Below are 25,677 nucleotides of genomic sequence, written 5' to 3' on the forward strand. Positions count from 1 at the left end.
TTAAAAAATGGGTTGTTTTTTTGATGTTGAGCTTTTAGAGTTCTTTACATATTCAGATATATCATTTGCAAATATTTTCTTCCATTTTCTGTGTTATCTTTTCTGTGACAAATGTTTTTGCATGCTGTTTCCCAAGACCACTCCTGTGAGGTAGGTGTTATTGATAGGGAAATGGAAGTTCAGAGAGAAGATGAAATTTAAATCTAGTTCTGTCTGACTGTAAAACTCAAGCTTTCTCTTCTACCCCAACCTGCTCACAAAGATGAATGAAGACATGTTTCTGGCTTTAAGGAGCTTGGTCTGGCAGAGGACATGACACAAGAACAAAAACGAATGCGCTATAAAGCAGAGTTCCACTTGTCCCACAAGTGCCACAAAAGACGTGTGGAGGAAGCGAGCGATTCTGGCTGGGGAGACCAGGGCTGGCTTCAGTAAGGTGGCATATAAGTCTTGAAAGATGGGTACAGTTTCATTGGATGGAGGTGATGGAGTAAATGGAGGTGAGCATTTCCAAAGGAGAGCAGAAAATGGGGGTTGAATGAATGAATGGGGCTTTGATCCTAAGACTGGCTGTGATGGGGTGTCCCAGGGCTTGTTGGGGTGGGAGATCCTGGGACTGCCCATGCTGTGGACTAGAGAGAGGTCATCTGAGGTAGGAGGTCCAGGGGTTGGATGGGATGGGGAATCTGACACTTGGGATTGGCAGACCCAGGGGATGGGGAGTCTGTGTGATGCCTAGACCTGGGAGCTGCCTGGGATGGAGTTTTCTGGGAGGTCTTAGACGAGGATCTTGGGCCTGGTGGACCCAAGGGACATTGGAACGGACTGGGATGGAGGGCTTCTTTAGGCTGCATTAAGGGAAGACTCTGGGACCGGTGGAATGTGAGGGGGCTGGCCCGGGTGCCTTGGGGCGGGTCCGGCTTCGGGTGCGGGCGGCGGTGGCAGGTGGGACGCTCGGGGGCGGGCCGGGAGCGCGGGGTGGGGGCAGGGGCGGGGGGCGGGCCGGCGGTCGGGGCGGTCCCGCGCGGCCGCGCTGCGCAGTGACTCCGCAGCGGGCGGAGCGCCGTGGGCCGCGTCCTCGAGAGCCGTGGCGGTTGGCGGCGGCGGCGGCAGCGGCAGCGGCAGCCTCAGCTCCTGCTCCCCGTGCCGCCTGCCCCAGCGCTGTCTCCCGGGCCCCCCCGGGCCCCCGGGCCCTCGAGCCCGGTGCGCGCCCTCGCGTCCCGCCGGCCCCCTCCCCCGGCTGGGCCCGGGGGAGGGTGGCGCCGTGAGCGAGCGGGGACCGGGCTCTCTTGCCCCTTCCCCTGCCCCTGGGCCGCCAGGATGGAGGCGGGGTCGGGTCCCCCGGGCGGCCCGGGATCCGAGAGCCCCAACCGGGCGGTGGAGTACCTGCTGGAGCTGAACAACATCATAGAGAGCCAGCAGCAGCTGCTGGAGACCCAGCGGCGGCGCATCGAAGAGCTGGAGGGCCAGCTGGACCAGCTCACCCAGGAGAACCGCGACCTGAGAGAGGAGAGCCAGCTGCACCGCGGGGAGCTGCACCGGGACCCCCACGGCGCGCGGGATAGCCCGAGCCGCGAGAGCCAGTACCAGAACCTGCGCGAGACCCAGTTCCACCACCGCGAGCTGCGGGAGAGCCAGTTCCACCAGGCGGCCCGGGACGTGGGCTACGCGAACCGGGACGGCGCCTATCAGAACCGGGAGGCTGTGTATCGGGACAAGGAGCGGGACGCCTCCTACCCACTCCAGGACACTGCTGGTTACTCTGCCCGCGAGCGCGACGTGGCCCAGTGCCACCTGCACCACGAGAACCCAGCCCTGGGTCGCGAGCGTGGCGGGCGGGAGGCCGGGCCAGCGCACCCGGGCCGCGAGAAGGAATCCGGCTATTCGGCGGCGGTGGGCGTGGGGCCCCGTCCATCACGAGAGCGGGGCCAGCTGAGCCGTGGCGCATCCAGGAGCTCCAGCCCCGGGGCCGGCGGCGGCCACAGTACCAGTACCAGCACCAGCCCGGCCACAACCCTCCAGAGAAAGTAAGGAACGCGTGTTTGTCTTCCCTGGCTCTTCCCCGCTAGTTCCCACTCCAACTTGTACGGCTGGTAAAGTAAGAAGCCGGTGCCTGATTCCATGTCCTTCTCTCCAGTCCCAACCTGCCGGGAGAAGCCGGGTCCCCCTCGTGCAGCCGACACCCCTTCTCTAGCTACCCCAGAGTGGGTTGGCCCGATGAGTGCAGGCGTCTCTTCTTTCTCAAAACCGTGGCCAGTGAGGGCCTGGAGCAGTCATCACCCCCTCCACTTCTTCACCCCCTCGCTATATCCTTGCCAGAGGATGGCTTTTCATTTATTTATTTTATTTGGATGTGCCGGTTGGGATTTTTATTGTCTCCGACGGTGTCAGATCAAAGCCCCAAGGGAAAGAAAGGCCCCCCCCACCTCGGGTCTCCTCTGCGGGTCCTGAGCACAGGCCTGATCTGATCTCCTCTGGCGGCCTCAGCTCCATCCTTTCGCAGAGAGGCAGGTGGGGACCAGAATGGCTGCTGGAGGCTCTTATCCCTCTGAGGGGAACTGCAGCACATCCTGGTCGGGGGAGCAAAGATGGAGGCCCGGCCCTTGGCTAGTTCCTCAAAGACCACCCCCTCTCCACCCTCAAGGAAAAACCACCCAATTAAAGAGCATACCAGCAAGGGAAGTCTACAGATCTTCCCTCTTGTTGGATCAGTGCCAGTTTCTGTGCTGGGGTCTGTGTGTCTGCCTATTTGGGACACCTTGGCAACATCTATTGGGTTGGTGGGGCATGGGCTGGGTCCACTTCTTCCATGCAGATACCACGGTGAGCTGGTTGGGATAAATGTCAGGCCAAGAGAGTCAAGGGCGTGCAGGCTCACAGGGCTGCCCTAAAGGCTCCCTGATTTCTCTTCTGCTGGATTGGAAAGAATACTGACCTGGGAGTTAGGAAACCCAGGTTCCCCTTCCAACTCTGCTGCAGATTGGCTTTGTGACCTTGACTGAGTCCCTTCCTCTCTCAGGCCATCAGTTCTCCCATATCTTTTTAAAAGGCAAGGTCTGCCTTGAATGCTCTTTAAGGGCCCCTCCAGCTTAGATTTGATGGTTCTATGACTAATCCAGCCACCACTACAGAGCAAATCTGAAGTCCTCTAGCGAATGGACAGCTTTCCCCCTCCTCTCACTGCTCAGCTGGTCCTACCATGTGCCACAACCAGTGGAGTGTCTCTTGGAGGCTGGGCTGGGGGTGGGGAAGCCTTCTGCCTCAGGAAATCTGCCGGGAGACAGCTCTCTGCAACTCCCCCGTGGTGAGGCAGCAGGCTGGGGTGCTGGGTTGAGATGGCTGGGCCCCAGGAGCAGCAGCTGCAGCTCAAGGGCTCGGCTGGGCTTCACTGCAGTGCACCCTCAGTTGAGGTTTGGTGTGGGCTGCCCCAGAGGGAGATGGACTCTTCTGCCCAGCCAGGGCTGCTGGGAGCCCATTCCAGGAGGACTGACTGTGTGCAGCTTGGGGCCCCACACTGGAGGGAGGGGCCAGGTCGACTGACCAAGCAAGGCCTTTTCAGGAGAGGGCCATGATGGGGTGGGGACAGAGGGAGACTGTATGGGCATTGTGGTCCTTTAGCCTGGCTGCCGAAGACTTTTCCAGAGTGGTCAAACCTGTGACAGAGGAAGCAGCCTCATTATGTGTGGCTCCAGGGAGCAGAACCAGGAGCAATGGGAAATTTTGGGATAAATCAGGAAGAACTTTCCAACCTGGCTGTCTGGTGATGCAGTGGACTGCCTCAAGGGGGTCGGGGAGGGCTGGAGAAAGCATAATTCCTGAACTGGTGGAAAGCCCAATGAAATGACCTGGGTCTTCCCAAATTCTAGGATTCCATTCTTCTCTGATTCTCCATCCTGCAGATGTGGGTCTGAATCTCTTGGCTGGCTGGAAGCCTGTTTGCTCTTGAGCTCTGTGCTTCTGCCATCTGGGCAGGCCTGCCTTTCGGTCTTTCCCTCTTTTTGTGCACCCTCCAGGCTGTTTGTTGGATTCCCTTGCTTCACATTTCCTACTGGATTAATACAGGAATTTAGACGGTACTTTGATTGTACACGCATTATTACCTCTTTTGGTCCTCACAACAGGGCCTGTGCAGTGAGCACTAGCAATTCCATTTTAGAGATGGGGAAACTGAGGCTCCAAAAAAATGAAGGGAACATGCTCAAGATTACACTGCCAGTTCCTAATAGATCTGGGGCTAGAACCCAAGTCCACCTGTCTCCGAGGCCTGTTATTTTTCCACAGGGGCTTTCCAGCCTGAAGGAGTCTCTTGGCCTCAGGACCTGGCCAGGTCACCAACTGGGAGAGGCCAGGAGAGCCTGAGGTGTCTGGAGGATTTGAGCAAGGGGAGATTGCTCTGGGATGAGTGATGAGAAGGGGAGTCGATGGGGGAGGGCAGAAGGCCTTGTCTCCCTTCTTTCTGCTCTCCCTCCCTCTCTCTCGACCAGGCGTCAGGAGGGCGTATTGATGCACTAGCCATTGTTGTCGCCACAGCTGCTGCAAGCTACTCCCCTGCCAGGCCTGTTCTAGGTTTGTAAGGAGTGGGTGAGAGGCTGCCGCTGGAAGCCAGGGCAGGCAGGGTGGGTGTTGAGCAGCAGAGGCTGCAGCATTGGGGGAGGCTAGGTAGAGCTGGTACATGCTGGGCGCTCCTGGTCCCCAGGCTCCCTCTGGTGGAGGAAGAGGGGACAGAGGGGCCTGGGCCCAGCTGCTGCTTGTTGAAGGGCCCCTCTGCCCAGCGACGCTGTCCGTCTGTCACCACAACCCACGTTTTACAGCTGAAGAAACCGAGGGCTCAGAGAAGTGAAGTAACACACCAGAGGTCACACTATCTGTGAGACAGACTCCCGAGCCTGTGAACTTGCCCTCTACCGCAGTTGATAGCAGCTGTCACGTCCACCCCCACCTATGTCATCCCCCCAGGATTCCCACATCCTCCCGCACTGTCTCTTCTGGACAGGTTCCCGGATGCCAGTCTGCCTTCTGCTGTGCTCTGGGTGTGGCCTTTCTAGTGCAGCATAGCGCACGATGAGGCCCGACCTCCTTCTGGCCACTGGGCCTCTGTACATGAGGTCTTTGCTTGCTTGTTTGTTTTTTTCGCAGCTGCTGGTCTGCAATGCTTAGGTCTTTTTCCCTGGAATTGTCACCCCCACTCCCCATGGTTAGAGAAGAGCTCTGTTTTCGTTGTTGATCTTGGCCTGGCCCCCCCCTTTCCGTTCTGGCACCTGGAATGATTTACAGGCGTGCTGGGGGCCACTGCTGAGTCCTCCACGCTGAAGAGAGCTGCATTTCCCATGATTTTTGCCTGGGCCCAGCTCCGGCTCTGCCGTAGGCGGTGGTGGGCTGAAGCTGGTTTGGTGATAACTCTTCATCCTCTGCACGCCCCCCCCCCCGCCAGCAGGCTGTCTTGCGTTGGGGGACAGCAACCAGCAGGACTGGCCTGGTGTTCTCAGCAGCCAGGACAATGCGTGGTCTAGGCTCTAGGCACAGTTGCCGGGTTGTCTTGTGTGTGCGCTGGAGTGTCAGTGCGCTCCCCACAGGGGCTGAGGGCACTGGGAGGGAGGGAGGGAGCCCAGGGAGGGGCCCTGGGGAAGTCTGTCTCCTTTGGGGTATTGGGCACTTTTCCTGGGCGGGGGGTGGGGGTCTTTCCTTCTTCCCAGGAGGGAATACCATTGCCCTCCCTCCCCCCACTGTGTTGGGAGCATTATGCTCACGTGGGAGGCAATGATAATGTCGAATTGAATGAGAATTAGAGGAATCTTGCTTCTCAGTCTAGATCTGGGGCGAGAATGGGGCTGTTGTCATCCACAAACATTTCTTGGCTGTGTGCACAGAGCAGGAGGGGCCCCCAGGCTGAGCAAACACCAGACTCTCTGCGCTTGAGAACCCTCCCACCCCCTTCCCTGACCAAAGACACAGGGGACCAAGCCTGACCCACTGTAGTGCCGGTGCTTAGGACAAAATGAGTAGGAAGGGCAGTGAGGAGTGGAGGCCAGGCCACTGGTCTAAGACCTGGGCAGGGGACTTTGAAGAGAGTGGGTGGAGGATGGAGGGGGAGGTGGGAGGAAGACCGGACCCAGGCTTGCCCTCTGCTACTCTTTCATCTATCTCACCTCTGCCTCTGGTGGCCTCTGAATTTGCTGGGAGCACAGGGGAGGCCTGGGGCATGGAGAAGGGGCCGCACATGTGCTGAGTGAGCCTCAGCCTTCTACGTGCCAGGCACCACCCTATGTGGCTTTATGTAACAATAGCTAACGTCTTTTTTTAACCTGCATTTACTGTGTGCCAAGCACTATTTGTTCTAAGTGCCTTCTGTGTATTAATTCATTCAATCGCCATATGAAACCTTTGATGTAGATACTGTTATTAAGTCCATTTCACAGATGAGGAAACCGAGGCCCAGAAAGGTTGGGTAACTTCCCCAAGGTCACTCAGTGAATAAGTAGCAGAACTGAGAAGGAGTTAGAAGGAGCCCAGGTGGCCAGGCTCCAGAGTCCATCCACAACGTTCTCACCCACCATTCCATGTTGCTTCTTATCTCATTTGCACAGAGTCCATACCAGGTGGATATTGGTATTATCCTCTTTTTTCAGACAGGGAAACGAGAGGTCAGAGAGGTGCGATGACCTGCCCAAGGTTACACAACTGCATGAGGCCCAGAACTATCTGGCTCCTGAGCCTTTGGTCCACCAATGCCTCCTGCAGGCGGGTGTGAAGACGGTAAAGATGCTCTGGATGTGGCTCTGGGCTTCCCCCAGCAGAGCTCCTGGGACCACTGCTTGAGTCAAGCTCCCTCTCCTGATAGCCTCTTGGATTTTGACCACAGTCCCCTAATCGATGCCCTCCTGCTCTTGTTCCCTCGGGCCCCTGATGAGGTACAGACAGACCAAGCTTTCTGTGGGGCTCCAGCAGTTTCCTACTGTCTCTGCCTGCAGGAGAAGGTTCAGACTGCTTTGCCTGCCATGCATGGACCCTTTAGGATCTCACCTTTCTCCTCTCATCTTTTTACAGTCCCCCTCACACAGACCGAGTTCCAGCCAGACTGGCCTGTGTGCCCCATTGTCAGCCCACTCAGCCTCCTGAGAGCCTCTGGGTCTTTGCTCATGTTGTTTGCTTCTCCTGGGCTGTTCCATCCAGTGCCCAGGCTGCATTCCACTGTTGTTGCCTCTCCCGTGTTTGTGCACAGGTCTATCCCTGACCCTTGAAATGAGCACTTTGCCCCCTTTTATACCTTTATTTGTTTACACCTTGTGTCATCTCTACTAGCTTGAGGGCTCCGTCAGATTAAGATTTCATACACATATATCATGTGCACGTTGTGTCAGTCCCTCTGCTAGGTGCTGTGGGTGTAACTGAAGGAGCTAGAAGCTTGGAAAAACATAGCACAGCACATAGTAGCTGCTCAGTAAATGTTGAGTAGACAAATGATTGTCAGATTAAGTCCCGGTGCACTAATGGCCAGGGGTGCCTAAGGTGTTCTTCCTTTCAGGACTCCTGTAGAGAGAGATGACTCAACTTCAGGGTTCTCTTGGCTTCTCTGTGGCTTTTCCCTCATGCTCCCTGGAGCTGTTTGGCCTCTGCCCTCTGTGTTCCTCCCACTCACCAGTCTCCCAGTTCATAGGATGTCAGGGTAGCAGAGTCAGATGAGACTTCAGAGACATTTAGGCCAATCTGCTCATCATTACCTGTCCCTCCCATGCCATGGCCATGTCATACCATGTTCTTCTCCCTTAATGCGGGATCTTCTGTCCTGAAAGGAGCAAAGAGGCCTGCATAGGACCTGTGTGCCCTCTGCCTCATCCAGTGGGAAATTACTTATTTACCCATCAAATCTTTATTGGGCTCTGACCCTGGGCTAGGCACGGCGTCTTGGAGTCAGAATAAGACACAGCCCTTCTAGCTCATTCTCTGCTATGTTCCCTGGCAGAAGAATCAACACTTGTCATGGGGAGGAATGAGGAGTAAATGACTTATTCCTCTGTTGTGGTAAGTCATTTAGGGCAAGATCATTTGCTAGTTACCCTCACTTCCTTGTGGTGTCAGGTCTCTCTCCAGGCATCCATGTTGAAAAGCACTCACGCAAGGATGCCTGTTTTTTGTGTTGGCTGCACAGTGTGGCATGCGGGATGTTAGTTCCCCAACCAGGGATTGAACCCGTGCCCACCTGCATTGGGCGTGTAGAGTCTTAACCACTGGACCGCTGGGGAAGTCCCGGGACGCCTGTTCTTAAGCACTTAGGAGCTGCTCTCTGGGACCTTCGCATTTGGAGAAAAATGTGGTGCCGTGGGAAGGAGGAATTTCTGTGACTCTAGGCAAGTCACTTAACTTTCAGAACCTCCGTTTTCTCAAGTAGTCAATTGGGATAAAACTGTATTTTCTGATGGGTGCGATTCCTGTTGCCCGCCTCCCCCCAGCCCCACAAAAATATATCAGAAAGTTTCCTGGCTGCCAAGCACACCCAGCAAGGTCCTGATCAGGATGAAAAAACCAAGGGATAAGGGTGGAAAACAATATGTGAGGCTGCCCTGCCCTCTAGAGGTGGAGTGTAGCAGACAAAGCAACCCAGCCAAGATTGTCTCATCACATCCTTTTTAAAACAAACATGACAAGCCAGGGCTACACGACAAATCACGATGATTCCTCTAACATTTTAGAGGGAAATTTATCACAGTTATCACCTGATATGTACCATTTCACTAATATCAAATGTATTTCTTTGTAGCTATGTGATGATACACACACACACACACACACACATATATATATATATATATATTTTTTTTAAGGGATAATAAGATTGCATATCTGGCTGGGCCTTGTGATTTTCTACTGGATTCCAGATGCAGTATACTGCATTCACCTGAATAGAACCAATATTTTCCTCTATAGAACCACTTTAGAATTATTGTCATTATATCTGTGATTAAAAAGTACCTAATTTCTTCCTTCCCCCAAATTTCCTTACAAAACTGGGAGGCATGCCTCACAACTGTACATCTGATATGCTAGACAATTCATAAAAACCCATCTTGTCATGATTGTTGTGAGAATTCAGTGAGATGACAGAGAAGTGTTCAGCAGAGAGTGTGTGTTTACTTGGTGATAGGCATTTTTATTATTAATAATGATAATTTTGCAAAATTCCGTGCCATGGAAGGGCAGGAGCGAGAGGTCATGTGCGAGCTCATCACATTTCTGAGAGATAGAGGGCCATCCAGTGAATATTGTGCACCTGGGATGTGCCACAGCTTGTGCTATTGCAGGCAGGGAGTTCCGTGATTAATAGCATATGCTTCTTGGCTTCAGGGAGCTCACAGTTGGGTGGAGAAGACAAATGTAACGTGGTGTCTTGTGTGCTATGCCAGAGGGGAGCACGGGAGGCCACGGGTGCCCAAAGGAGGGACATCTACCCAGACTGAGGTGATGCCTGATCTGAGGCTTGGAGGATGAGTAGGGGCTAGCTAGGTGAAGAAGGACGGCATGTGGGTCAGTGGGAATTGGGAACCAAAGGGAGGTCAAGACGGAGGGGACAGCACGAGCAAATGTACAGAAGTATGAGACCAGCAGGGTATGTGGAGGTGAGGAGGGGAACACTTTTACCAGGTCAGTACAAACTAGAGCACAAACAGGGAGGCAGGGAGGATCCAGAGAAGAGTCTGACGACTTGGCTGGTGCAGATCATGAGGACACTGGAGTAGCGGGATAAGGAGCTTTATTCTGTTGCAAATTGGGAACCAACATAGAGTTCTAAGCTGAGGGAAGAGGTGTGTATTGTAGAGTACGGGGTGACGTGTTGAGAGCAGTGTATTGGAGAGATCCTACTACAGGGCAATTTGGAAGATAGACTGGAGGGCATTCAGTGATGAGGCTGTGCGACAGTCTAGATGAGAAGTGATAAGGCCTGAACTTGGGTGGTGGGAGTAGAGATAATCTACTGGGGGAGAAAGACAGTGGCAACACACTGATAAGTGCTGTGACAGAAGGGAGTGCAGCCACTCATGACCAGTAGGGTTTTAATAATATCAGCATGAACGTGAAGAACCTTCCAGCTGGAGGGACCCTTAAAAATCAGGATGTTCATTTTACAGATGAGAAGACTGAAGCCTAAAGAAAGGACTTGTAGGAGGCCACTCAACGTGTGAGCAGAAGAGCTCTGATTAGAAAAGTCACTCTAGTGTTAATGCCAGTGTTTAAAGCATCATTCCTTAAATGTGCTATTTTATGCCTTGAAATCCTGTGAAGGTTGTAGGGATCATTATCTTTGTCCTACAGATGAGAAAACCAGGCCTCCAGGAGGCTGGCTGATTTGCTGGGGAGGAAACGGTAAAGAGTATGCATCACCTAAGTAAAGGATCTCTTGCTTCAGTGGCAGACAGACCCTCTGCTCTGGTTCAGCCCCTCAGAAATCAGATCAGGTAGATTCATAGCTGGGGTCTGTGGTTTCCGTTTCTCCACCCAGGCCCAGCTTTCTTTTTGCTGCTTTCTGCCTTGCAGGTCCTCATTTAATGTAACTGAGGCAGCTCAGAGGCAGTTTCTGGCTTGACAGCAAGGCCTGTCATCCCCCTTTTTCTGTTTTCATGGAAGAGGGCGGGCCTGTGTCATCACTGTGTCCCCATTGCCTTAGGCAGGGTGTCTCTAGCCTGGGTGGCTTTGTTTTGAGGCCCCCGGTATGATACGTAAAGAATGAGCTTTGGAGACCGACAGACCTAAGTTTGAATCTCGGCTCTGCCCCAACCAACTGGATGACCTCAGCTAGGTCATTTTACCTTCTCTGAGCTTTAGTTTCCTCATCTGTAAAATGGGATGACAATGCCCATCTCTCAGGATTGACCAAGATCATTTGAATGGCATTCCCTGATATTTGTAGGTGCTCAATAAATAGTCATTTCCGGGGGAAGAAAAGCAATGACATAATTCATGATTGTGCCAAAACATATGCTCTTATACCTCATTTCATAATCATGATATTACCTAGGATTCTTCAGTTTTTATAGGAGATAAGTCATCCAGATCTGGATAGCACATCATTACAATAGGACAGCTTGAAGTTTAATAAAACAAAAACAAAACAAATCAAAAACAGTCATTTCCTTCTCCTTCATGAAATCTCCCATGGACAATGGACAATGACTTGAAGAATTCAGTGCTCGGCAAAGGTTTGCTTCCCCTGAAAACTGGTATATTTCCTCCTTCCTAATATGAGGCTGTCATGGCTCATTGTATCTTGCTTTCTGCCTCAGCTACCAGTTAATTTGAAGTACAGCTCTAGCATCTTTGTTGATCTCTTTTTCTGAGCTCTTATTTTCTAGTTCAATTTTTATTCTTTCCTTATCTGTGTTATTAGAGTAAGCCACCTCAAATCCTTTGTGACTCAGGCAGGTATAAATAACTAATGGGTGTAAATAGTTGAATGAATGGAAGGCTGGTGAGGCTGGACTGGTGATGGTGGGGTTTGAAGACGACCAGAGGGTGGTGCAGGCTGGGGCACCTGAGAAGGCATCTGTAACGGATGATTATGATACTGTGAGGAGTCGAGGGATTAGTTAGGAAAGTCAGTCCTTCACTGGCGTGTCTTGCTTCTGCTCTAGAAAGAAGCATGGATTTTGGAGAACAAGACTTCGCATCACCTAGAGTCATCAACCTCCCCATTTTATATGGACCGTGTGGGAGACTGAGGTCCAAAGAAAGAGGAGGGACTTGTTTTGAAAAATTAAATCAAAGCAGTACATATACATAATTTATTTATTTATTTAAAAAAATACTTATTTATATAGGCTGCGCCAGGTCTTAGTTGCACCACTCGGGACCTTAGTTGTGGCATGTGGACTTCTTAGTTGCGGCATGCGAACTCTTAGTTGTGGCATGCATGTGGGATCTAGTTCCATGACCAGGGATCAAACCTGGGCCCCCTGCATTGGGAGCGCACAGAGTCTTACCCACCGGACCACCAAGGAAGTCCCCATATACATAATTTTAAAAGGGCAAATAGTACACAAGGACATGCATACTAGTAAGCCAATGTCTCCCTGCCCCCCACTTCCCAGCCCCCAGAGGTGACCACTTTTACCATTGAGGCTTTCTGGTGGTGACTTCGTATCTCCAAATAAACATCCTTTGTCGGTTATTTCTTCATTTATCAACTTTAAACATCATCTATTGACTTCTTTCTACTATGACAAGTGAGAATTTAGCTTGTTTACAACACTTGACTCTTTTTTCCCCCTTCCAAACTTTAATAATTATATTACTATTTTGGTTCCTCTATTAGTTACCTTTGTAACTTTGCTAGATACTACTTAGACTGTAATTTCTTATTCCATCAATTTTCCACAGTATCTCTTGACCACTCAGTTTGTAAGATATAGTTATTAGTGCCCCATCCTTCCCTCCATCTCTCCTCCACCTTTCCACCTCCCACTTTCTGTGTTCTGTACTTTTGCATCCAGCAAGGTTGATTACATTTGCATTCTGTTATGTAACAATAATTAGGTCTTCAGTGCTTTTCTGGACAGATTGACTTTAAAAGTTGACCACCAATACACGGTGTTTATGTGATTATGACTATGTCATATTATTAATTGCAGGGCTAAATAGTGTACTATAATTACACCTCACTTCCCACAGGTCCACTGTCCCAACCTCTGTACTCCCAGGAAAATTTTCCTAGCATCAAGATCAAATGAATTTTCGTTTCTTATGCTCTACGAATTGCTCAAAGTCATGCCGCTTGTTACTTTGTTTCATATTTGGATCAGGACTTTCCACCTTATCGATTTATTTATTTATGTACTTACTTAAACTTACTGTTGTGTGGTGTTCCTTGAAACCACAGGATAATCATAGCACATCTTCTGGGGACATTTTATTTGAAAATTTTTTAGGAGGGGGATTTTTTTAAAAACTTCATACTGAAATATGTATACAGAAAAGTGCTCATATCACATGGTCAAGTTTCCACAAGCCAAACACACCTATAAAACCAACACTCAGCTCAAGGTCTGTTTTTCATTAACCCTACCTGGTACTCAGTGAGCCCTTTCAACTTGATGCACCTTGTCTTTTCTTACATAATTTCTTTGGTAGTCTCCTGCCCTTCATTTTCTCTGTTTTCTCTTTCTGGAATGTCTGTTAATTGGATGTTGAACTTCCTGGATTGATCCTCTACGCTGCTCACCTTTTCTCTCATATTTTCTATTTTATAGTTTGTGAATGAGTTGATACAAAGTGAGATGTCTGTATATCCAGCTGACTTGTCCACTTGCTGGCTTTATTTTAGGTGAGCCGCCGGGGAGCTGGCAGTTGTAATGGGTGCCCCCCCAAATGCCAGAATGAAAAGCACTTTATTCTGGGAGCACCAACATGCCACTAGGTGCCCTGAGTAATCCCAGATAGTTTAATTCCTTTGATATTTTGCCTAGGGATGAAAGCCAGGCAGCTTGTGTTTTGGATCTGGGAGTTGTCAGTGGGGGCACAGGGAAGGATTTCATGTACTTACCTTCAGTTTATCCCCCCGTTTTCAGCCCCTGATTGCTCCTACCCTCCCCTGTACCTACCATCTTCAAGTCTGGACTCTCTCTGGGCTTCTGCTGGCCTGACTGGCTCCCTCTCCAGCTGCAACCCCCTGAGTGGCGTTGCTGGCTCTCCTTCAACTGTGAACACTCTTCTCTTTGTTTTTCGCTCCCAGAAATTGGTTGAAATCTCTCACCCATTGATATCACCCTCTCCCATCCTCTTCACTGTTATGATTTCTTACCTTATTTTATTCCTTCACATTCTTTTCAGCAGGGTCCTGACAGAAGAGAGAGATAAAGATTTATGCTCTTGAGGTCCAAACTAAGGCTAAAGCTACTTTTAAAAAGTGGTTGTTTTGCTTTCTCAATCCAGATTGAGAATGGAAATTATTAGTCAACCCCCAAAATACCCAACCCTGTATGGCCTCATTTTGGCATGTGTTGCCTCTGGCTCCAGCCCTGTCATAAGCCTTCCTGTGGCAGCCTCCTGAGCACCCCTTTTCCTCAACCTCTGCCATCTAGACCACGCAATCAAGAGAGCCCTCAGCTGAGGGACTGGAGACCTGGGTTCTGACCCCCATCCTGCCACTGCCTTCCTCTGAACCCCCGGGCTAGTCCCTCCACCTCTCAGGGTGCCCTCACTGTGACTTGAGAGGGTCTGGGTCTGCTGTAAGCTATGCTTTGGCAGGATTGGGTGGGTGCTTGGAGAACAGCCTAGCCTCCTTTGCTTAGGCAGTGGGAGCAGGTGGGCCAGAGATGGGCCCCAAGCACACAGGAGGGGGCTTTGAGGCTGAGCTGAGGCTTCTGCAATAGCAGGCTGCTCTTGCTGCTTCCCCTTCCGCCCACTCTCTCTGCCATCATGGCTGAACCTCCATCCTTCTGCCGCCAGCAGAGGGAAGCAAGAAGGGAGGGCTGGAGAGCCAGTTCCATTTTCCTTCTCTCTCTCTCTCTTTTTGTGATAGTGCTGAGCTGCTTTGGGCTGCAGTACCTGTGCCTAACCCCACCTTCCCTTTTTGGTGCCCCGCCTTCCATCCTTGAATGATTGTCTCTTCCAGAAGCACCCCCTGAATGCTCATGGTGTGGAGGGGAGTTTGGAGCCAGTTGAGGGAGAGAGGTCAAGCTGTGGGAGATGAAGTGCTGCCTAGCTCTGGCATGACAGAAGGAAGCCACAGCTGTAGCAGTGAAAAGCATTGGCTTTGGAATCATACAAACCTAGACTTGAGCCTCGGCTCCACTACTTATTAGCCGTGTGACTCTAGGTAAATCACGTTGCTACTCTGAGCCCCAGTTCTCACATCTATACAATGAGAAGAATAATAATGACCTTGCACAGCTGTTATGAAGATAACACAAGTCCTGGACCATTGTAGGTGCTTAATAATCACTTTATTCTTTTTGGATTATTAGAAGGCAGAGATTCTAAGGACCAAATAAAGCTCGCTTTAGTGATTGAAAGGGGCGGGAGGTTAGGAAGGCAGCATTTGACCTTGTCACTGCTTGGTTCGAGACCCCCAGGGGCTTCCTGGCAATTATACAATGAGGTTCACACTCTTGCCTGGTGTTCAATGCTGTTTTTGTTGTAGTCTCTGCCTGTCTTTCTTTTCTTTAAAATAAAAATGTGAAGTGATACTTGCCTCTTTATTTTCTGAAAAAGAAATTTGAAAAGTGATAGACAGATATTTCCTCTGATGCAGCAATCTTTATCATCATCATCATCATCATCATCATTGTCATCCCAGGACTTTTCAATGAGTAGTGGTAACAAAGGACTAGAGGAAGAGTAATCATCAACAGAAAGATAACTAGCAACTGAAACCACCATGGGCTTTCATTTCGTTTCCCCACCACGATCTTGGCCTGTGGATCATGTGGATCCATTCAATATCATGTGAAAAATGCTGAAAATGGTTACATTATCCAACAAGGTTTCTGATTTGTTCTGTGGTTCATCTAGTTTTTCTTCTCTTTAATTAACCTTTTAAGATTTTTTTGCATGTCACTATTACCTCATCCACATGACTTCTATACTTGCCTATTTGTCATTTCTAGGTCTGATTCTTGGCTCAGATGGCCCCTTAGAAAGGAGTCTTCCCTCCACCTGAATTATCTTTCAAAAGGTTTTAACTTTGGCCTTTCACATCATCATGATTTAGGTGGCAGTTGAACTTGGGAGGCATCTTTGCCTCTCCCCTAGTGCTTTTCCACTTCCTGGCTGTCACAAGTTGGTTTTCACACCACCTGTGGTCTAGGGAAGCTCTCGCATGCTCCTTTGGGTCAGGCCACAGCCCCGCTCACCTTTCAATTAAATTTAGTTTTTATTTATTTATTTTTTATTGGGGTATAGTTGTTTTACAATGTTGTGTTAATTTCTACTGTGCAGCGAAGTGGAGTTCCCTGTGCTCTACAGCACGTTCTTATTAGTTATGTATTTTATACAATATTATACATATTAGTCAATCCAAATCTCCCAATTCATCCCCCTGCCCCCCCCCGCCCTCCCCCCTCCCGCTTTCCCCACTCATCTTTCTAGCCACTCTGTTCCCTTCCTGACCTGCATTCAAGTTGTACTGAAGTATCTAGGATACCCTCGGCAAAGTGGACTTCTTTATGGGTCCATGCCTATATTCTGGCTGTTCTCTTGGCCAAGAATACCTTTTACCCCTGTCTACGTGGCAGATATCTACTCGACTGTTGAGGAACATCTTCAGTCTCTCACTGATACAGGCACTTGGAAACAGTGAACAAAACAGACCTCTCTCCTGCTGAGCTGACATTCTAGTGTGTGAATGTAGGGAGTGGGGAAAGAAAAGAAACAAATAAACAAGAATATACAAAAATATGTCAAATAGTGGTAAGTGCTATGGAGAAAAATAAAGCTGGGCAGGAGGATGGGAGTGCAGAAGTCTGGTCAATCCTACCATAGCCAATATTTGCACACCCATTAATAAAAGCAGCCTTTTCTCATTTAAGCATTTTCTAATGTTATTACATACTCATTACAACCATAATCCTTCCAACAACTTTATCAGGTTAGTGCTATTATTTTCTTTATCATGTTGGTGAGCAAACTGTGCCTTAGAGATGTAAATCACATAGTTAGGAGGGGCAGAGCTGGGATTCAAACCTGGGCCTGTCTGACCCAAAGCCTGTGCTCATAACCTCTAAGCCATTGTGCCCCCAGCAAGCCTCACAACAACTCTCTGAGATTGGAATTATTATACCTATTTTATAGTTGGGGAAGCTGAGGTTCAGAGAGGGGAATGGACTCATCCATGGTTGCACAGCAAATAAATGGATTTGAACCTAGATCTGTCTAACACTCAAGGTAGGCCCTTCTACCAACCTTGAGGCCTAGGGACCTACGGACCTGCCTGCCTCTATGTTTGTGCAGCCCATGCAAGGTACCAGTTGAGGCCATTGGCCCTTCCCCCTTCTCTTCCCACCTGTAGTTCATATGGAGCTTTGAGATGTGTATGGATACCCCAGCCCACATCCAAACCCTGTCTATTTTCCCTTCCCATTGACCACCCACTGGGCCTAGCAGATGGACCTGGATAATAAGACCACACAATTCCTGCAAGTAAGCTCAAGAAATATGGACAGAGAATTCTGGGTTCCAGGTACCTGAGTGCAGTCTAGAAGGGAGAGGGCCAGAGATCCTGATGGGCATATTCTCTTGGCCCCACAGACCCTTTACCTCACAGAGAGAGGCCTCTGAAGTGTGATGTCCAGTGTAGGGTAAACCTTCTGTTTCCCAGTACAGCCTATGATATTGCAATTTGTAAAAAGCTGGGCTCTGTGATCCTCCTCCTTTGGCTTCCTGAACTAGGTCCTGCTTTGCAGTGGGGGTGGGGGCTGCAGTGGGGCTGGGGTTCCATGGGCCTGGGCCTTCCGGGTCTCTGGCCAGTGAAGAATGGAGCCTTTCCAGCAAGTGCCGCTAGAAGTGTACACAGACCCTTGGGTCCCCTTCACAATATTTTGTTCATAAGTATCTCAGGATACTTCATTTCTTAGGAAATTTTTAAAAGTATACACTTAATGCATTCTTCCATTCGAAAATTTATAAAAACTTAGAAAAGTAGAGGAGAAAAACATTACCCATAATTACAACACACAGAGGCAGCTACTCTGAACATTTGATGTATTTCCCTGTTCTCTGCATTCTTTTCATCTGATTGAAATAATACAGCACATACAATTTTTTCTTGCTTTGTTCGTTTGAACATTTCCCCATGTAATTGCATATTCTTCAGAAGCATCATTTTTAATGGCAACTGATATACCATAATGTACTTAACCATCCTCTCAACATGCTGGGCCTATTTTTTTCACTGGTTTTTATTTATTTGTTTGTTTGTTTGTTTGTTTATTTATGGCCGCGCTGGGTCTCTGCTGCTGCCTGCGGGCTTTCTGTAGTTGCAGCGAGCGGGGCCACTGTTCATTGCGGCGCACAGGCTTCTCATTGCGGTGGCTTCTCCTGTTGCTGAGCCTGGGCTCTAGGCACACGGGCTTCAGTAGTTGTGGCACGCGGGCTCAGTAGCTGTGGCTCGCGGGCTGTAGAGCGCAGGCTCAGTAGTTGTGGCGCATGGGCTTAGTTGCTCCACAGCATGTGGGATCTTCCCGGACCAGGGCTCAAACCTGTGTCCCCTGCATTGGCAGGTGGATTCTTAACCACTGTGCTACCAGGGAAGTCCTTCACAGGTTTAAATCATGCTGCAGTAGGCATCTTTGCACATACAGCTTTTAGGGAACTTAGAGCTTTTAGGGAACTGGCCTTGTATAAGAACAATTGTATTCCGCTTATTTCCCTTTCTATATGGTCCCTCTGGCTGGGTCTGATTCATACGTATAGTCATTCATTTATTAATTCAATCCATCATCACTTTTTTATTTTATTTTTTTGCGGTACGCGGGCCTCTAACTGCTGTGGCCTCTCCCGTTGCGGAGCACAGGTTCCGGACGCGCAGGCTCAGCGGCCATGGCTCACGGGCCCAGCCGCTCTGCGGTATGTGGGATCTTCCCGGACCAGGGCACGAACCCGTGTCCTCTGCATCGGCAGGCGGACTCTCAACCACTGCGCCACCAGGGAAGCCCATCATCACATATTTACTGTGTACCCCTGTGGACCAGACCCTGGGAACTGGGGGCACAGGCATGACTAAGACGTGGCCCCAGACTGCCAGGAGGCCTCAGTCTGCAGGGAGAATCAGGCATGGAAACGGACACTTTCAAAACAGTTTGATCAGAGCTGTGATGGAGGCAAGAAAAGGAGCCTGTGGGAGAACAGAGGAGGGGCTCCTCATCCAACTTAGGGACATTAAGATAAGCTTCCTGGAGGAGGTCTTGCCTAAATGAGTCACGGAGGATGAATAAGAGTTGGCTGGAATACGAAGGGGAACTTCCTGTTAAACACAACTAATTGAGTAAACTTCTTTATCTCTGCTGCTTCCCCAAATCCCACTGAAATATGAGTAAAGGAATAAAAAAGGTAGAAACACAAGGTCTGGGGTGCTGACCAGAAGTAAGCTATTCCACCCAGCAAGCCCCAGGAATCAGAGGTCCCGTGAAGCACAGAAGGCAGGATGAGGCATGGAACTGCAGAAAGCAAGGAGAATATTGAAAGTCTGTGAACAGACCCTCTTGGCCCCTCCCCGACCCCTTTCAGTCGGGACACCCCTCCCCAGCTCCATCTCTATAGATGGAGGGTGATTCTTTGGAGAAATTGAAGTTAGGAGCCTCCAGGCTTGGGGACACCAGGCACAGTGGAGGATGGGGGTGAAACAGGGCTGCAAGCAAAGGGATCTGTACCCTAAAGCAGTGGAACCCCAGCCTCCTTCCACTTGCCTACTTCCAGAACACCAAAGTCAGGAGCACATGAGACAGAAAAAGATTCTTCTCTGGGGAAACTGAAAGGCCCCAGACAGAGCCCTCCAAAAGATGACATGTGGGAGTCCTCCAACAAAAGAACAGGCTCTCAGCCCATAAACTCTGTAGTGAAGCCCATCACCTGGCCAGCTCCATCTACACACAGAGCTTCCCGTCATGGGAACTGATCGCCGGGGCTCACCAGCCAAGGATCCTTAAGGTAGGTATATTTCATTTTATGTAAATTAAACCTCAGTGTAACTGGCATTAAAAAAAAACAAGCCTTAGGTAGCCAGAGATGATCAGATAGTACAAGGGTACTTGAGGAAGCCCATCAACCTGCAAGAATGACCCAAAAAGCAAACAAACAAACAAACCAAAAAACTTGGAAGGAACAGAGGTAATGAAGGGAGGGGAAGAAACCTGGGAAATTTAAGATAGTGAGAGCCAACTTAAAGATTTCAAGAGAAGGATTAGAAAATAAAGTTGAAGAAATATCCTAGGAAGCAGAATAACAAGGCAAAGAGATGGACAACAGAAGAGAAAAGATGAGAACACGGGAGGATCAGTTGAGGAACTGCAACATCCAACAATAGGAGTTCCAGAAATAGAGAATGGAGGAAACAGCAGAAAGGAAAGGATCAAAGACGTGATACAAGAACAAGTCCAGAACTAAAGGAATGAATATCCCACCGAGTAACCAGCAACATAAATGATTAAAGAAAAACCCCACCAAGTTATGCCACAGCGCAATTTCAGAATACCAGGGATAAAGAGAGGATCCTAAAAGCTTCCAGAAGAAAAATATATCATGTACAAAGGATCAGGAAAAAGAATGGCATTGGACTGCTCAACAGCAGCACTGGAAGCTAGGAGGCAATGGAGCAGTGTTCTCAAAATTCTGACAGACCATAATTTCCAACCTAGAAGCCTATACTCAGTTGAATTATCAATCAAGGGTGAGGGTGCAATAGAGACATCTTCAGACAAAGGAGAGCTAAAGATTTTATGTCCTAGGCCTCCTTTCTCAGGAAGCACTGGAGAATGTGCTCCAGCAAAATGCAGGCATAAACTCAGAAAAAAGGCCAAGGAATCCAGGAAACAGGAAATTAACACAGAAGACAGGTGAAGGGAATCCCAGAGTGATGGAGAAGGGAGCAGATCTATGGGCAACCTTGTGCAGGCCTGGACAGCAACCAGTCTGGATTGCAGCGAGAATGATGTCTCAAAGGAAAAAAAAAATCTGATGGATTACCTGATGTGTCAGAACACATTGAGAAGAGAAATGCACTACTCACAGAGTTTGGGGAGAATTGATCATATACATGAAAAAAACTAAGCAAGCAAAAAAAAAAAAAAAAAAAAAGAATAGTCATCAACACCAGGGAAAAGAAAAAGTTGTATGGGAAGGAAAATGTAATTATAGCAAATGATTTACTCATTATTAATATCAATGCAGTCATAATAATGTAAGCCACCAATATTGATTTAACCAAAACTTTGTGCTATAACTACAGTGGTAGAATGGGAAGGAAGGACGGTGCACCCACATAAGAACTGGGGGCTAGAGGTGGTTGTGTGTGTTAGGGAGCCCCACCCTCTCTCTGCACGGTAGGAATTCAGTACATGATATACAGAACTGAAAAAAGTAAATCAAGAAATAGAAGTACGCATGTGTTCCTTAGAAATGAGGAGGTAAATACCCGAAAAAGTAGTTAAAAGACTTGAAAACAGTTTGTCTCTGAGAGTGGGAGTTGGGGGTGAGGAGGGGTAGAGTGGGGAATTTGTGTGTTTTGTTTTGTTTTAATCCTTGCAGTACTATGTGACTTGAAAATCTATATGCATGTATTACTTTGGTTAAAAAAAATATTGAAAGGGCACACACACACAAAAATGCCAAAAATGGATTAGCAATATAAGCGTATACTTTAGAAATATGAAAGTAAACTCAGAAAAAGGTAACTAAGAGAGTTGAAAAGGAAACTTTTATTTTTAAGATCCTTTCAGAATTTGACTTTTTAAACTAGTTTACATATCACTTTAATAAAATTTAAAATAATTTTTAAAAACATAAAGGGGAGCAAGAGTGTTCCAGGGAACAAATACCAAATGTTCTAAGAAAGTAGATGGGAGGGCGGAGTAAGATTTAGAGCTTTGGAGAGTTTGGGCTCGACTGGCACGGAAGTTTGTGGGAAAATTGTCTGTGGGAAAACTATCGGTGAGAAAATTATTGAATGTTTGAAGCAGCAGAACCACATCAACTGATTTGTGCTTGAGAGGTGTTCCTTTAGCAGCCAGTGAGAGAAGGTGGTTGCCCATTGAAGAGACTTGCAGTTAGACAAGTTGATGTTTGGGAGATCAGTTGCCTGGCTGCCCCAGGGCTGGTTCTCAGCTTTTAGAGAGACTTGTATGATCCCTGGGCCAGGGTACCCACCTCTTTCTCCTCAGGACACTTCTAGGAGGAGCCCTGTACACAGCAGCTCTTCAAGTCTCCTTTAAAAAATGTACTTCTGTTCGTGTCCAATCACCTTTCTGTTGGACACCTGATTTTGTAGACATGTTGCTCAAATGCTGGCTTGAGAAACAGTCTCTCTTTCTCACGTAACTTTGCATATCTCGTTTCTGATGCATTTTTTGTTTCTTAGTTTAGGTCTCAGAGGACAACCTTATTTATCCAATTCCAGGTTCTTGGGAGAGAGGCACCTTATTGTGTTCCCAGGCACTGTTTATAGATAGCTTGGAGGGTCAAAATGAGAGGCAGGGAATCCAGTCAGGAGGTGAGAGCAGAAACCCCAGTATGGCAACTCAAAGGCTTATATTCTTTTGAGTTATTCTGCCCTGTTGTCGCCATAAGTCCCCCAAAGGTTCAAGAACTGTCGATATTTTGCCATTTATTCTCCCATCTGCCAGATTGCCCCTTGTACCTGGAAGCAGCAACGTCAGAATCCTTGGTCTCATTACATGCCTGCGTTTTTGGTTCAGAAAATATGGTCACTATACTCATAGGCTTCAATCAGTTACTGTTTATTGAGCATTACTCTTGAGGATGGGAATTGGCTTAGACAAGCCTTTTGAGAACCCTGGGGTCTGAAGTGGCCTTCCATTGGGAGAAAGCCATAGGAGTAGCAGGAGAAATCCATCTCCTTTCCTGACATGGATTGATAAAGGGAGGTCTGGTACCCTGGGTCTTTGTTTCTACCCATAGGTAGCTGAACCCAATTGATAAAAGAGAGAAACTTTGGGATTCTGAAGAAACTAAGTATCTTAGGGCCTGAAGATTGGAACTCAACTAACACAGCCCCCTTGTTTTATAGATGACGAACCAAGGTCCAGAGAGCAGTGATTTCTCCAATTCTATGCTGCCAGTTAGGGAATGAGCCATAATAGAGCCCAGCATTCTTTCTACGTCTGTGCTACTTCACAAAAGAATGGTGGTCCAGCTTCATGGAGTAAGGGGTGGATTGACCATTGGGCTGGGCATTAGTCCTGAAGAGGTGTAGGATAGCACAGTGTTAATGATGATGGTTATCTAGATGTAAATAACAATTTGTATACTAAACGCATAAGAGCCTGTAAACCCCTGAGGTGGCATGCACCCCCGCATTGAGGGTCATAAGATGCCGTATACCCTCGAACTAGTAAGAATCAGTCCACAGTGAGGAGAGCTGGCTAATTCACTCTGCCTCATGGCGTGGAGCTCTTTTGCTCCCCGTAGCTGCCATCTTGAGGACTGTAACATCATACAGAAGTGCTTTTGGAGCAGAAGTACATATCTGGTAATCTCTCCTAAGAAAGAGCCTGTCAGGAAGTGCCTGTCCTGACTTTGGGGGACGAGGATAAGGGAACTCACCTTAACGATGCGTAAGTGCCCAGCACTGAGCTGCTGGTGCAGTGGAGCGTGGTGGTAAGAGCACGAGCTGTGGGGTCCAGGCCAAGCTTTGCCCCTACTTGTGTGCCGTGGGGCAACTCATTTCAACTTCTCTGAGTCTCAGTTTCATCATCTTAAAATTGCATGAGTAATTCCCACTTTGCAGGATCAAAGGAGGTCATGTACCAAAAGAGCCTGCCACCCTGCCTGGTACATAGTAGGTGCCCGGTGATTGTTCACATGCCAATGGAGACGATTATATATGTGGCTTATGCTCTGAAGTATAATAGATTGAGGCAAGGGGCCAGTCTGTGAGCAACTTGAGGGTTTATATTCCTGAGTCGGGGCCTGGTATATAGTAGTTTGAATACGTGTGTGCTGGGGGTTTTGGGGTGGGGTGGCGAGGAGACCAGCCTGCCTGGAGCAGAGGGTTTGTGTTAGGGAGAAAGGCTGAGGGGCTTAACTTCCATTCTGTTGACAGTTGGGGAGTCATTGAATTAAGCCCACCTGATCTGGTACCTGCGAATAATTGAGCCAGGCCTGAGAAGAAATCTTGTTGCTGCAGAGTGAGATGGAAAGTTTTAATAAATGTGAAAAGGTGCTCTGTGGCCCTGCTCCTCTGTCCCTTTAGGGGGCTGCAAAGGCTAACGATTGGACCCACTGTTGTCCACTGTGCCAGGCTGAACCTCACAGCCACCCCACCCTCCTGCCCCCCTCCCCTCCCCTGTCATGTCATTTTACAAGTGAGAAAGCTGAGGCTGGACATCGGGGAGTGCCTTCCCTAGGAGTATATGGCTAGTAAGTAGCAGAACTGGAAGCACTGGCCTCACCCACTGCCTGCGCTCCTGCACCCAGATGCTTGCCTGCCCCACCTGGCCGGTGGGTGCTCCATTCACTCTTCCAACAAATACTCACTTTCCCCTCCCCGCGTGTCCCTCTCACTTTGCAATCAGCATAGACGACTCTCCCCCCACTCAGGTCCCCTCACTAAGGTCCCTTCTTGGTTCTCTCACCTGAGGACAGAGCCTGTGATGTGTTCATCTCTGTCTCCTCCGACGTCTGCAGTGGGAGTGGGAGTGGGGGTGGGGGAGGGAGGGGAGAAAAGGAGGAAGAAGAGGACAGAGGGGACAGGGAAGCCACTTCACACACTCTCCCCGCTTCTTCCAAGTGCCCTGGTCCTTCTTCCTCCCTTTCCCCACCCCCAAGGACAGTTCCACTGTTCCTCCCTACACACACACACACACACACACACACACACACACACACACACACACACACACACACACACACACACACACACACACACACATTCTTTTAGGGAGGAACAGCCGGAGTGGGTGTGGGTCGGGTTTCACTCATTCTCTCAGTCCCCTCAAAGCTGTCCCCAGTGCCACTCTCTTCTCTTGCCCTTCCTTTGCCTCTGAGGGGGCCTCACAATGAAGAAGGCAGACCAATGTAGTAGAAAGGAGCCCAGCAGCTGACTCACTCACCCCTCTCAGCCTCATTCTTGTCATCCAGAAAATAAGCAGGTTGGACCAGGCAACTGGCAAAGCCTTTTCTATGTTGTTAATAATACCTGGCATTTGTCTGCTGGGCTGCAAAGGGCTTAATCATCCCAACAGCCCTGCAAGGATTGGCCTCGTGTTACAAGTGAGGAGACTGAGGCTCAGATTCCAAGCAGGGAGGTGATTTGCCCAGGTCACAGGGCTGGTAAGTGGCAGAGCCAGTATCTGAGGCTTGGTCTCTCTGTGTTTAAACCTCGGGCTCTGCCCCTGGCCACCGCTGCAGGCTGCCTCTCAGCCACTCCGAGGAAGGCTCTTCACCATGACCCACTAGGCTAGAACATGGTTGGTTCCTGGCACCTCCTCGACCTCACCTCCAACCATTCTTCCCCTCACTTATTCCACCCCGGCCACACTGTCCTCCTCCGTGTCCCAACAACTGGCCAGGCCCTCCGCCACATCATGGCCTATGCACTGGCCATTCTCTCTGCACGAAATGCCCTACCCTTCGTTTTCACGATGCGTGCTAGGTGTCAGGGCTGGGCAGAGGGAGGAGAGGAGTAGAGGGCATATGCTGACTGTCGGGTTTTTTCTCTGTTTCTCTTTCAGATCTGATGGTGAGAATTCCAGAACAGTCAGGTCAGTACCTCCTTTCTTTAGTAGTGCTTGGGAGTTGGGGCAGGGACTGGGGTGGGGGCCTCTGGCTTGTCACTTCGGGATCCATGGGAGGGGCGGGGGCCAACTCCAGGGGTTTTGTCCCACTGGTATTAGGGGTGGGGAGGAGGCAAGCATAGGGAGGGGGTTGAAAACTCTTCCTTAGTCTTTCTGACCCTAGCTGATTTGGGGGCTCGGCTGAACACTGGAGGGGCTCATGGGAGCTACCTAGATGGGAAAGCTG

At 49.3% G+C, this 25,677-nt stretch overlaps 1 protein-coding gene across 4 annotated transcripts in view; it reads left to right on the forward strand.

Moving 5' to 3' along the window:
• Positions 1–1,306: 1,306 nt before the first annotated feature.
• IQSEC2 (IQ motif and Sec7 domain ArfGEF 2) overlaps positions 1,307–25,677 on the forward strand; it is a 76,006-nt gene continuing 51,635 nt past the window's right edge. For 3 of the 4 annotated variants that reach the window (XM_060137798.1, XM_060137793.1, XM_060137796.1), the window contains exons 1-2: positions 1,307–2,027; positions 25,389–25,418. In XM_060137798.1, coding sequence (XP_059993781.1) covers positions 1,321–2,027; positions 25,389–25,418 — 737 coding nt within the window. In that variant the 5' untranslated portion in view covers positions 1,307–1,320. Of the gene's footprint in view, positions 2,028–25,388; positions 25,419–25,677 lie in introns of those variants that run through there. The other variant, XM_060137797.1, reaches the window with a different exon arrangement.

The sequence above is a fragment of the Lagenorhynchus albirostris genome, chromosome X, assembly GCF_949774975.1.
Source record: "Lagenorhynchus albirostris chromosome X, mLagAlb1.1, whole genome shotgun sequence".
NCBI classification, from domain to species: domain Eukaryota; kingdom Metazoa; phylum Chordata; class Mammalia; order Artiodactyla; family Delphinidae; genus Lagenorhynchus; species Lagenorhynchus albirostris.